General features: G+C 40.9%; 1 protein-coding gene across 3 annotated transcripts in view; it reads left to right on the top strand.

Moving 5' to 3' along the window:
- The window catches only part of RALGPS2 (Ral GEF with PH domain and SH3 binding motif 2), a 91521-nt gene that overhangs the window by 65244 nt on the left and 11906 nt on the right, over positions 1–14371 (top strand). Inside the window, exons 11-16 of one of the 3 annotated variants that reach the window (XR_009557856.1) lie at positions 492–559; positions 2299–2434; positions 4445–4596; positions 6583–6637; positions 12401–13459; positions 13820–13878. Coding sequence is in view for 2 of the 3 variants with exons in the window: in XM_035121306.2 (XP_034977197.1) it covers positions 492–559; positions 2299–2434; positions 4445–4596; positions 6583–6637; positions 12401–12478; positions 13820–13925 (595 nt within the window). In the remaining variant the exon portion in view is untranslated. Of the gene's footprint in view, positions 1–491; positions 560–2298; positions 2435–4444; positions 4597–6582; positions 6638–12400; positions 13460–13819; positions 13926–14371 lie in introns of those variants that run through there. The other 2 variants (XM_035121306.2, XM_035121307.2) reach the window with 2 other exon arrangements.

Raw genomic sequence — 14371 nt, forward strand, 5'->3', positions numbered from 1 at the left:
AATTATCCATGGGGAAATGACTCTAGTCTTGACTAACCTACATGTTTTAATTGTTTAATAAAAGTATTTCTAACCCATTTTCCCTCTAAGTAGACCCCAGGGTGGTGTATAGCATATATTCACATGAAAAAGCATTGTCTACCGCTTCCCACCTATACAGTGGTACCTCGCAAGACGAATGCCCTGCAAGACGAATTTTTCGCAAGATGAATGTGTCTTGTGATCTGATGGTGACTCACAAGACGAATTCGTTTTGCGAAAAATTCATCTTGTGAATCGCGGTTTCCCATAGGAAGGCATTGAAATTTAATTAATGCGTTCCTATGGGCAAAAAAAGAAATTTCAATGCATTCCTATGGGAAACCGCGATTCGCAAGACGAATTTTTCGCAAGACGAACTGACTCGTGGAACGAATTAAATTCGTCTTGCGAGGCACCACTGTACTGTATTGTGTTATAAGCAAACCTTTTTGTGTTGTTTCTAAATGCAGGCTTTCATTAAAGATAGAACCCGGGACAAGTACCCCACGTTCTGCTGCATCTCGTGAAGATTTAGTAGGTAAATGTTTATCAGACAACAATAAAGCTTAAATATTTTTAACATTTCTTTGTTTCTAAACTTGTCTGTTAAAGGTGTAAAAACAGAGTGTCAGTATCAAAGATGTCAAAGAATATACACTGGCCCAGTGCTTTTAAAGTCCAGCAACTATTATACAGTGGTAGCTGGTTTCAGCTGTTCAGTGATAACTTAAACACTCTGCTATACTATCTCAGTCCCTCACTGTGGATGTTCTGTGCCATGCACATGTACACCAGGTTTCAGGCTCCTCTTTCCACCTCATCTCTTCGCCTATTAATTTCATGCATCTTAAGACTTTGCCGTTGACAATATCCTATTGTATTTGCCTAAAGAAAAAGAAATTGCATCAGCTTGGAGGAACTTCTTGTTTCTTGATAAGAATAAAACTTAAAATTGAAACTTACCTGGGATAGTTCAGTTGGTAGAGCATGAGACCCTTAATCTCAAGGTTGTGGGTTTGAGCCTGATGCTGGGTAAAACATTCCTGCATTCCAGGGGGTTGGACTAGATAACCATCGTGGTCCCTTCCAACTCTATAATACTATGAACTGTCATTTAAAACGACATAATGTACTAACCAAACACTAAAAACATGTTTTCAACATTTACAAATGCCAACAAATTACTTGAACACATCTATATTAAAGGTGGCATCAGCCACTGCTTTACATTTGTGTGCATTTTGAGAAGGATGTTCTTGTAGACTTCCATTACTTGGTAAAAAGTGATGAGCATTCTAAGGAGCTCTTGCTGTATTCTTTTTAAAAAATGGAGTTGAGGTAGTCAGGAGACAGATTTAGGGATAGAGAGCTGCTATGTCTAGAGCTTAGGAGAGAATTTTTCTAGGAATTCATTTCCAGCTTTTTACAAATCCCTCCATCTGAATATTCTTTCTCTAGAAGTGAGTCAGTAATAATATAAAATATCCATACCTAATAGTGTGTGCATTTTCTGTGTCTGGAGAACAAGGCATTTAGTACATTTCAGGAGACATTTTTCATATTTGGAGAATCTCCAGATTGCAGGAATTTCTCCCAGTATTACTATCAAGGATATCCACATACCATACAGACAAATGACATTGGTCAATTACTGAAATATTTCTTACATCTCCATAGAATAGAATAGAATAGAATAATTTATTATTGGCCAAGTACATTTTCCAACATACTTGGAATTTGTTTTGGCTACATTGCAATGTAAACATACACACACTATTCCACTCACAATACAAATAAGCAAAGAAACCCACCCATAATTGACCTCCCCTTCAGCTACACATCTACAAATTTAACAATTTAATGGCACAAGCGAAAAAACTGTTCCTGTGCCTAGCCGATTTTATATGGTATAGCATGACATACTTGCATCAGCTGAAATAATGTGTTAAGCTTGCAAATTTTCGCATAGGTTCTTCAGTTTTCACAAACCTATTTCCTTGTCTGACTTCAGTTTGAGGGTACTAGTTGAGGCTTACTATGTTCATGCCATGGCCAAAAGTCTGTTTTGATATTTCAACAACATTTAGTGTGTTTTATTTATAAATAAATAAATAAATAAATAAATAAATAAATAATTGTATGTATGTTATCTAAGAATCCATGCATGCATTATTATTTTTAATCAACTCTATTTCGGGCATAGAAACTGGGGAGTCATAAGTGTGATAAGTATTTGTCCTGTTCACCTAAAATTTTCTCTCTCATTCTTTTTTCCAGGCCCTGAAGTGGGAGTTTCGCCACAAAGTGTTCGAAAAAATGCTACAACAGAAGGAGCGTTGCAACCACCCACTTCTCCATCCCCAAGGAATCTGATGCCACACGGGCATAGAAAATGTCACAGTTTAGGATACAAGTTAGCATTTGATTTGAAATTCAGCTTAGATGCTGTGTGTTGTTGATATAATCCCCACATGTTAGCCCTTTTATCCCATGATCCCCAATCTTATTACTTAAAAAATTATTTTTCTTGGTACCTTTTTGTCATTTTGTTTTAGCATCTAGCAGCCTGCTTTGCATGTGCCATTAAAGCCATGGTGTAAAATAAGCCAGGACATCATGAATGAGCAGTGTGCAGTTGAATTTTCCCCCACAGGCTTATTTTAGGTTCATTAAGGTGGAGCTAGCTCGACACCAGCCACATATGGAAGGCTACCAGGGCTTTTGCAACCTGTGTGGGCCTGCAGACGCCTGGCTTTGTATCCAATTCCTGGCAGACACAGTACATAGCTGGTGGCTGTGCTTAGCCAGTTGGATCACAGTTTGTGCAGTCTTCTCTGTAGGAATCCTGCTGCTATTTGAAATATCCCTTTGTGCCTTATGAGCTGATCTAATGCAAATTAGCACTTTAATACTACTACTACTACTACTACTACTACTACTAATTTATTTATACCCCGCCCTTCCCGGTTTAGGAACTGGGCTCAGGGCAGCTAAACAACAATTATAAAACATTGATTTAAAATGACTTAAAAACAGCATAAAGTAGCATCGTCAGGGCTAACTGGCCAGGTTAGTCCTGCTAAGGCCAGCAAGGAGACCAGGGAAGAATTTAAATGTGGGGACCCAGTAGGGTTTCTTCATATAAAAAGGGAAGGGGAAAAGGAATGGAGGATCAGGCTAAATTGAAGGCCAGGCGGAATAACTGTCTTACAGGCCCTGCGAAAGGAGATCAAGTCCTGCAGGGCCCTAATCTTATGGGACAGAGAATTCCACCAGGTTGGTGCCATCACTGAAAAGGCCCTGGCCCTGGTGGAGGATAATCTGGCTTCTTTAGGGTCTGGGACCCTTAAGCAGTTATTATTCGTAGACCTTAAGGTCCTCTGTGGGACATACCAGGAGAGGCGGTCCTAGGCCGCATAGGGCTTTAAAGGTCAAAACCAGCACCTTAAACCTGACCCGGTACTCCACCGGGAGCCAGTGCAGCTGGTAGAGCACTGGGTGAATATGCTCCCATGGCAAGGTCCCTGTGAGGAGCCTCGCTGCAGCATTCTTCACCCGCTGGAGTTTCTGGGACAGTTTCAAGGGCAGCCCCACGTAGAGCGAGTTACAGTAGTCAAGCCTGGAGGTGACTGTCACCTCAAAAACTCATGAAGACACCATTACAAAGTTTAAAACACAGGGAGGGTTGCTTTACATTTACTTTTGAAACTGCTCCCCAATTTTCTAGTGTTAGTGGCAAAATCTACACATAGCACCATGAATTGTGAATCGTGCATGTACCAATCCTTTAAAGCTAGCATTATTGCAGGGAAAATGCAGTCATTTTAAAAAGAAGGTCTGGTAATCAGTGTGTGGTTATTTTGCCCCTTAAACATTCATACTTTTTGTGCCCATGTTCAAAATGCGTGAATCCAATCTGCAATAGATCCCTGTCGTACACGCCAATCGGAAGGTCGGCAGTTCGAATCCCCGCAACGGGGTGAGCTCCCGTTGCTCAGTCCCAGCTCCTGCCCACCTAGCAGTTCAAAAGCACATCAAAGTGCAAGTAGATAAATAGGTGCCACTCCGGCGGGAAGGTAAATGGCGTTTCCATGTGCTGCTTTGGTTTCGGCAGAAGCAGCTTAGTCATGCTGGCCACATGACCCAGAAAAACTGTCTGCGGACAAACACCGGCTCCCTTGGCCAGTAAATCGAGATGAACGCTGCAACCTCAGAGTCATTTGCGACTGGACTTAACTGTCAGGAGTCCTTTACCTTTACCTTTACCTTTTGTATATATACTGCCATGCTGTGTTGGATTGTTTTCATGGAGAAAATATAAACATAAGTGAGTAGTAGAAAATGTATTACCTTGATACGTAAAATTATGTTGTTATGTCCTAAAGTAATTGTGTGTTTTGTTTTCATCTCCTTCTTATTTTAGTTTTATTCATAAAACAAACACAGCAGAGTTTAAAAGCGCAACATTCCCCAATGCAGGACCAAGGCATCTGTTAGATGACAGTGTCATGGAACCACATGCCCCATCCAGGGGACAGGCAGAGAGCTCCACTCTTTCTAGTGGAATTTCAATAGGTAAGATGTTAAGCCTACTGAGCAGTGAAAGGTATTTCTAGGCTTGTATCCAAAAGTATTAGAGGGATCACTCTTTATGATACTGCAACAGTTCCACATAAGCTTTTTTTACCCTAATAAAAGGATAAACTCTGAAAAAACCTCAATATAAAATGTTAATAATGTGTTTCTTACTAATAAATTTTATAATCTGGAGCCTGATCAATTGACTCACCAATTTCTGGTCTAGTGACCAACTCCCTCCTGCCCACAGATGGAAATACCCAAGTGAAAGTGCTTCTGAGAGATTTCTGAATTTTGCTTTGCTCACAAGGCAGCAACTCTGGCTATGCATGCATGCATCCGGTTTGACCTTGATCTTCTCTAGACTGCCCCTCTTATGGGTGGATGGCATGCTTGATGACCCTTGATGAGTGCACTCCCAATTTTACTTTGCAGCCAATTGTTACCTGTCCCATATGTGATGTCAGTTGTGGAGCCAATGGTCATGGTTTGGGGGAAACTGCATTGTGGGTCCAATTCACACCCCTGTTGGGCTTGATTTTGCATACGAGTCAGAGGTCCCCATGGCTGCTCTCACAGGCTTTGCGATTTTGCGCCTCTCCAGTTCTGTCAATGTAATTAATAACAGCTGGCTCTATAATAGTCATAACATTGCTCTCTATGTCAGTTGATCTATCCTCAATTGATATTGCTGCCTCTGTACTGATAAGTTTGACAGTGGTGTTGCAAGATAAGTGCAAGATAAACATTTATTAAATTCACACATGTGTTTTCCTCTCTGTGCAATAGAAATTTGGCTTGGTTTAAAAATCATATTAAAATTCTCTAATTGAACTTTTGTGGTATTCACCTGGGATTGGAACCATAGGGCATGTATTTTCAACATGCATGTACCTGAAAGTAAGCTGTTTAATTCTTTTTACTACTATCTCCCCCCATTGTACAAGAATTTGTTGTTGTTTAGTCGTTTAGTTGTGTCCGACTCTTCGTGACCCCATGGACCATAGCACGCCAGGCACTCCTGTCTTGCACTGCCTCTCGCAGTTTGGTCAAATTCGTGTTCGTAGCTTCGAGGACACTGTCCAACCATCTTGTCCTCTGTCGTTCCTTTCTCCTAGTGCCCTCAATCTTTCCCAACATCAGGGTCTTTTCCAAGGATTCTTCTCTTCTCATGAGGTGGCCAAAGTATTGGAGCCTCAGCTTCACTATCTGTCCTTCCAGTGAGCACTCAGGGCTGATTTCCTTAAGAATGGATAGGTTTGATCTTCTTGCAGTCCATGGGACTCTCAAGAGTCTCCCCCAGCACCAAAATTCAAAAACATCAATTCTTCGGCGCTCAGCCTTCTTTATGGTCCAGCTCTCACTTCCATACATCACTGCTGGGAAAACCAAGTACAAGAATTAAAAGAATCCAAATTTTTCTTCTTTTTTGCAAATATAATTTTTATTGATTTTCAAATTTTAACAATTAGATAATACCATAACATAACAACCATTATATCATTTGTTCTGCTGAGCATCCAGATTTTTCCTCTGGGAAAGGGCAAGAATCTTTAGCCACATGTGATGTTTGCCCCCCCCCCCAATATTGCTGATTTTCAAATAAAATACTGGGTAAGTTTTATTTTAATAATGCATAATCAGAATTAATCCAGCTCACTCACTTTATTTTTCCTTTAGTGCTTCAATTTTTAACAAGATCGACAGCAGCATTTTGTAATAATGAGCTATATTAGAAGAGAAGCAGCAAGAATACACCACTGTACTTCTTCATTTCCTCTTATAAAAGCTGCTTTATACTATTTATCTTCTAACACACAAATCGACTCAAATAATATATATATATATATATATATATATATATATATATATATATATATATATATATAAAATAGCACTTTATTATGGACCATTCTGTTAGGATTGAAAAATATATCATAGAATGAGAGGATTATATGTTTTAAACTCTTATTCTGATTTTAGGTAGCAGTGATGGTTCTGAACTGAGTGAAGAGACTTCATGGCCAGCATTTGAAAGGTAAGAGAAGCCACTATATCTCTGTTTTGTTCGAATGCTTCACAGATCACAGTTCTTCTGCGTTTCCATGTAGAAGAATATGTGCAAAATATGCATGGAATGTGTGCTCATCCCTAAGTAGTTGTTTTTTACTCAGGCAGCTATTCTGGGGTTCCATGCTTTTCCTACGTGAAATAGAACAGAATAGCATGTGAAGCAATCCTAACTATATCACACAACAATAAATTTCAGTGCAGTGGTATGGTGACACTGGACTTTTGCTTCAAGACAATTCTGTCTAACACCTGTGACTGGTCAGGCTAGCTGCCACTCCCAGTTTGAAAATGGTTAACATCTATTGTGTTATGGTTCAGTGCTAGAACCCATGGGTAAAACAGCAAGGCTGGAGGCAAGGCCAGCTAGTTGAAGGCTACTGGACCACAGACAGCTCCAAGTGAGGAGCTTATCCAAGACCTTTTATGTCTGTATCTCCAGACTGCCTCCTCCAGGTCCCTCCCCTTTGAGAAAACCTTAAAAGGCCAGCCCTCTGGCATAAAAGTGGGCATTCCTCCTTTGTTCCATAGTCTTCTTTTTATTCTGCCAGATTGGTGGTGTGCAGGAGGAGGTATCTGGTTCTTCTGGCTCAGGGAAGGGTGTCAGTTGAGATCCTGCCTCTGGCCCTAACGTCTCTGGTGGTCTGGGAGGTTCCTCTATGAGTTCTTGGCCAATACCTCAGATGCAGTGATCTCCCTATCTTCTGCAGTCAGCTCTAAACACTCACCCAGACCCAGCTCCCCATCTAGTGCCCCTGCAGCCTCCAATTCTGTGTCTAGATCACTGCTGGATCATGACAAAAACAGCATCCAGAACTGAGGAGAGACAGCTCCAATTCCTTCATAGCCTGAAGCCTAGAGTCGTACCCTAGAGTGCTAGCAGCCCTGCAGTGGTTCCTGGAATGGCAAATGGGCTTGCAAGCCCCAAATCACATGTTGAGTGTTGTCTGCCCCTTGGATGTACATTGTCCTCTTCTACAAGAACCTTCTGTAACTCTTCACATTTTATTGCATAGCTTCAACATAACTTAGACTTGGGAGTTCAGAGAGGCTGATGCAAGCATGGTCAGGAAGCTAGTAAGTTGGAAAACACAAGGTCCAACAGGCGCCAGGATCTTGAATTGGAGGCTTTCATTCTATGTGCCACTGTGGCAGCTTCTAAGGGAACTGTTCTCCCTAATCTTAGCTGTACTGCAGTACTGCTATTGTGGATGTCCGGAAGGTGGTAGTGCTATTCACAAGGAGCCAATCAATAACTTCTGTCCCCAAGAAACTGTGGCCTGTGCAGTATGTTGCTTAGGGGCAGACTGAGCTGCTCATAGACTGCTTTTCTCCTCTGAACCACATAACTGCATTCAGACCACCAACCTTGATACAGTGGTACCTCTACGAATTTAATGCGTTCCGAACACACATTCGTAAGTCGAAAAAAAATTGTAAGTCGAATCCCATAGGAATGCATTGGGAGAAAAAATTCGTAAGTAGAAGCAACCCTATCTAAAAATTCGTAAGTAGAAAAAATCCTATCTAAACCGCATCCAAGATGGCGGACGGAGCTCCGTTCGTAAATAGAAACATTCATAAGTAGAGGTACCACTGTATTTAATATTTCTGCATGGTGACTTACATGCAGCAGTTGATTTATGAGATCCCAGCTAAACATCAGGAAGAACATTTTGTCAGTAAGAGCTATTTAACAGTGTAACAGACTCCCACAAGAGGTGGTGATGTCTCCTTCCTTGGAGGTTTTTAAGCAGAGGTTGGATGGCCATCTGTTATGTATGGTCTTGTTGAGATTTGGACTAGATGACCCAAGGACCCCTGACAGTTAAGTCCAGTCGTGGACGACTCTGGGGTTGCGCCGCTCATCTCTCTTTACTGGCTGAGGGAGCTGATGTTTGTCCGCAGACAGTTTTTCCGGGTCATGTGGCCAGCATGACTAAGCCGCTTCTGGCGAAACCAGAGTAGCACACGGAAACGCCATTTACCTTCCCGCCGGAGCAGTACCTATTTATCTACTTGCACTTGACGTGCTTTCGAACTGCTCGGTTGGCAGGAGCTGGGACCGAATAACAGGAGCTCACCCCGTCGCGAGGATTCAAACCGCTGACCTTCTGATCGGCAAGCCCTAGGATCAGTGGTTTAGACCACAGCGCCACCCGCGTCCCCCTTGGAATCCTTTCCAACTCTATGATTCTATAAGATCATGATGCTTTGTGCCCTTCACATTTCTCATATTGGAATAAACTCCCCATTGCATGAGAAACGTTTTTGCCCAAGTAATACCCTATGTATCTATCTGTTGCCTGGCCATTCTTGCAGCTAAGGGATTTTCCGACCAGTTCTGAAAGTTGCACTGAAGAATTAGCCTGTATTAAGTCATTTATTATCAAAAGCAGCTTCCAGGTTGGAAGTGCTTAAAAGGTATCTGCAAGTCTTGTCAATGTGATTTATCCAAAATGTTATGTTCTATTTGCACAATTCTACCTTGCCTATGGAAAGGATACAGCATTTATAAGTATATCATGGTGTTGCAGTCCCACCAAATGACATCTTAGACAGGAGCAATTGATAGCATCTACCAAGATGAAACCTGTGGCTGGTGCTTAGTGTAACACACTTAGGCCAGGATGGCTTTTTCCCTGAAGCTACTGAGAGTCTAGCAAAACAAAGAGGTTTGAGGAACGGACTTCTTATATCATTGGTCATCTGCATCTCCTGAGAGCTAGGAGTCATTGAGAACATCTGCTTAATGAGGCCCATGAGACCCATGGGAAAGTGCACATGAAACTAATGGAACACTTGGAGAATTTTTTGTTGAAAAGCATTACAAAATATTTGAAATATTTAAAAAATATTTGGAATTGAATAATTGAAATTAAAAGTATTTGAAACACAGCACGTAACAGTTACGGTATTATTTGTGAAATTGCAGTGGGACTAAGGCACATTGCTTTAATTTAGTGACGTTCCCTGTACTCAACATATATTTTAAAATGTGCAAAAGTGTGAAGTTTGCCTTGTGCTCTGCCACACCCAGGTACCTTGCCAGAGGCACAAACCCAAGGCCAGAGCCTGTAGCTACAGAATACTACAGATCTAGCAAGAACTAGGTTCTTTGCTTTGTGGAGGACATTGGAAGTACAGTATATCTGTGTCAATACTATTATTGTCCATCCCCGTCCCCAGTTTTAATTTAAATAAATAAATAATTTTTTGAATGCTTTGGGAGTAACCAACAGGCAGGCCATATCATGGTGTGTATGTGAAAGTGTATGTGCATTTTTATTTAATTTTACTAAATTTTATTTTGCTAATTAGTAATTTTTATGTTTCTTCCTTTTCCACTCCAATGGACAATAAGAACCCAGATGTTTTTGATAAAGAAACAATTACAGGAACATCCCATTCTAACCAAAGTAGATCAGACCATCATTCTGAGTTAAAAGCGGGTCCTTTTGAATATGCTTGTTGCATATTTGGATCATATTATGCTGCTGTGGGAATGTCTAAATGAAGAGGTGTTGCAGTTGTGCTAGCTAAGGGTGGTATTAAATATTACTCAGAATAGACCCAAGATTCCAAGATTGTTCCAAGATTGAAAGAGTCCTTGAAGGTAGATTTATTTTTGTCAGTTGGTCCTGTTGAGGATAAACAATTCACTCTGGCTTCTGAGTTTTCCAAATGTAATCACTTTATTTTAACTTCTGGGGATTTAGCATCCTCTCTGCAGCCTCTCGATGTGGGTACAAAATTTATCTCCGAATACTCTCATCTCTTCTTATTAGATAAAATTTCTCCCTAATTTGTATATTCAATTCTGCTCATATTTCTTTGCAAAGTGCTATTACAAAAACTGCTGGTGTAATTTAGAATATTTATTTTTTTTATTTCACAAAATGTATCCACCACTTGATTGTGAAAAACCAAACAAACCTTAAAGCAGTTTACAAAAATAGGGCTTTCAGTAACATCGGCCCAGTCCTGTGGAATACTCCACTGGTAGAGATTGAGCAGGTGCCTTCTGTTTCAACCTTTAAATGACTGCTGGAAACCTTTTTATTCTAACATCCTTATACAGTGGTACCTCATGTTACGTCCGCTGCGGGTTACGTCTTTTCAGGTTATGGACGTGCCAAACCCAGAAGTCCCAGAACGGGTTACTTCCGGGTTCGGCGTGGGCGCATGCGCAGAAACGCTAAATCTCACTTTGCGCATGTGCAAAAGTGCCGAATTGCGTCATGCGCAGGCACGACACTTCAGGATGCAGCCTTTTCATGTTACGAACTGTACAGGCAATTAAGAATACATCTTTCCATAATTGTTAGTAGATGGTCTCCAATTTTATTTTTTATGTGTTTTTATTATATATGGTTTTTCTTGTAAACTGCTTTATATATCTAGTGATATATAAATATTATTAATAAAATATGTTTCCTTTTCTCTAGACTCTTGTATTAATTTACGAGACCCTTAGCAACTTGAGTCCAGAATACTTGTAAGGACCACTTGACTCTTAATATACCTGCCCAGTCATTGAAGTATTTTGGGGAGTCCCTATTAGTAGTTCCCCAATGGCTCAGATAGATGCATAGCTCATAATAAGCAGGAACCAGGCATTCAGTACTGTCGGTCCAATTCTGTGGAACTCTCTCCCACTCAGATTACACAGGCCCCCTCCCTGTTGAACTCGTCATACTTCGTGAAGACTTTTTATTTATTCATTTAACCAGGCGTTTTATGTGAGTTTTTCTGATTTTTAAATGATTTTATGCCGTATCCCAATTGTACACCACTTGGAAACTTGGATATTAAGCCATTTATACATTACAAAAATGGATGTGGTTGAACCTGCCCCTCTTGGTTGGTGTTAAATCATCAAAAATTTCAGTTGTTGGCAAATACTGCTTCTTTACCAAAGGTTGTAAAATAATTAGTGAATATTTAAGATAGTAAGTATTGAAGTTGTGTCCAAATGAAAATTTATGGATCTGGTTCTATTTTTACCATTTTAATCAGCTGTATTGCTCATAGGAAATAGTGCTTTTCTTTTTAAGCTCTGAAGTTGTTTAAAAGTAAAAGGTGCCATTACTTGAAACAATGTAAGCACAGCCTTGCATTTGATATTTATTGAAACTACTGCATCTTGTGATACAAGCAATAATGTAAATAAGAATAAACATTTAGGAAATAAACTAATAATTACACATAAAAATAACGCTAAATTATCCTGAGGGCTTATCCACACTTGCCTATTGCCTACTCTTTCCAGGCACAAGTCCATACTTAAAAGCTCTCTCTCTCTCTCTCTCTGTGTGTGTGTGTGTGTGTGTGTGTTTCCTTGCAAGAACTAGGCAAAACTTGAGGTATTAGTATCCTGTTATTTTTCTGCAAAATTGTAGTAATGGTGTCTCATAATATGTTTTAAGTGTTTAGCAATTTAGAGTTTTGTTATGCCTTTTTTAAAAGATAAGTTTTAAAGCAGCTTTTCTGATTCTCAAACCGTTCTTGGGGATGCCAGGAAAAATGCCAAAATACAGTGGGCGCTCATATTAAGAACACATGTCCAAATAAGAAAGCTATTTTTCTCAATGAAGTGGGCTGTTGGTCACAGAACGAGATGTAGTAGCAATGTGGCAGAAAGGAAGCCTATTTGCAGTGTTCTGACAAATGATAATGACTGTGAATTTTAAAATGTGTAATACATACAATTTATAATGGAATTCAACAGGAACAGATTATACCATTCTCTTGGTCCGGTGACAAGAATGGCACGAAATGGCTATCGAGGCCACATGAAGGGCAGCAGGTACCAGCCCCTTGTGTTCAGGGGTCAGACTTTTCCCTCTGGTGTTGGTGACTTGGTTGATATTGAAGTGGATGCAATCTGAAACTCCTGATCTTTCTGGCTTCCTTGGGCAAATCATGTCAATGAACTTTCCCTTTAAAAATAGGTCTTCCCTCTTTTGTGTCTTGATCATATCTTTATATAATGTGGCTGGCTTGTTTTGATCTGCAAATTTCGTTTCTTAAAGTACTGCACTATTACCTGGAAAACCCTAAGTGTGTTTTTAAAGTATTATGTTGAAAGTAATTGGGGTGGCAAGAATGATGTTGGTACCTGAGCTCCTTAATATTTGAAATACTTTCTTAAAATTTTTGCATTGGTGCCCTCCTCATCCGAGTCATATATTTTAATAAATTGCATGAACATCAATTATTGGCTTAAACCCATCCTGAATGGCATTTTATGCAAAACTGCTTGGAAGCTTCCATACACATCCAGCTGTTTTACATTCCTAATTAAACTTCATTCTCTATAACACTGTTGCCATCCAAGAAACCTAGCATCATCTGGAGTTAAAGATACAATTGGATGCCTTGCCAAAACTGGTGGACTCTTGACAGGTTCAGGTTGTTAGATCTGTCAAGTTTACACTTGACAAACAGATGAAGAGTGAATGGAAGAATTTTTCCAAGATGCTTCAGAAATTCTCAGACTGTCTCTAGAGAGCTGATGGCTGTGCCCACATAAGCTGCTTGGCATGCACTGAGACACACAGTTGCATCAGTCACATTTGTCCTGTTGAAAGCTGGTCAGCTGTTCACTTGTTGGAACACAAGCCGTGTAAAAACAGATTAAATTAACTGCTCTGGGTCAAGCTTTCTGCTTCAATGCTCCTTCTGTCACTGTTTTCAAACACATTGATGTGGTATTGTGCATGTATTTAGCTCTTGCTTTTTTCGGTTTCTGCAACTCAGAATCTTAACAAATTGTCTTTTCTACCAGGTCTGAATAATTAAAAATCAAACGTTTGAGATGAGTGGGGTGGGTTTTTTTTAAATGAAATTGAATCTGAACATTTTGCTGTTTAGGATTTATTGTAGTTGTATTATGTCTATCCGTAATGTTGAAAGTTATTTTTATTTAAGATTAGTTTGCTGAACTGGAGGGCATGTTACTTGTGCTTCTGGGAGAAACATCCATTGAAGCAGCCCAAAGTCATAGCCAATGACTTTTTCCACAGTGGAATCCAATAAATGGCATGGCTACATTAACACAGGTGTTAATTTCAAGTTAAATCATGCTTGGAAAACTGCTATTGGGATATTTTGTGTATTCCCGTCTTTCACTCATTCTTCTTTATAGTTCTGCAGAGTCTGAGGATTTAGCTGTTCATTTGTATCCAGGAGCTGTTACTATTCAAGGCGTTCTCAGAAGAAAGACTTTGTTGAAAGAAGGCAAAAAACCTACAGTAAGACGTTGAATGAATGGTTTAAAATGTTTCTCAAGATCTTTTAGCAGTCAGCTCATGGGCGTACCCAGGATCAAAAGTAGGGGGGGCAAGGGGAGGGGCCAAGGCACGGAAGGGGAGGGGCCACAAAGTGGGCGGGAACGGCGAACTCTCGCTCCGCCGGGCTGTGCCCCTCCCTAGAAGCAGGGCTGGTGGGTGGAGGCGGAGCTTGGCCTTGCCAGAGGGCGCGACGGGGAGCTGGAGGGAGGGCGCAGCGCGGCGGGCGGGAACGGCGAACTCGCGCTCCGCCGGGCTGTGCCCCTCCCTAGAAGCAGGGCTGGTGGGCGGAGGCGGAGCCCATCCCAGCGGAGCGCGAGTTCGGCGTTCCCGCCCACCGCGCCGCGCTCCCTGGTTCCCCGCCGCGCTTGGCCTTGCCTGAAGGCGCGCCGGGGAGCTGGAGGGAGGGT

The sequence above is a fragment of the Zootoca vivipara genome, chromosome 7 (genome assembly GCF_963506605.1).
Source record: "Zootoca vivipara chromosome 7, rZooViv1.1, whole genome shotgun sequence".
NCBI lineage: Eukaryota > Metazoa > Chordata > Lepidosauria > Squamata > Lacertidae > Zootoca > Zootoca vivipara.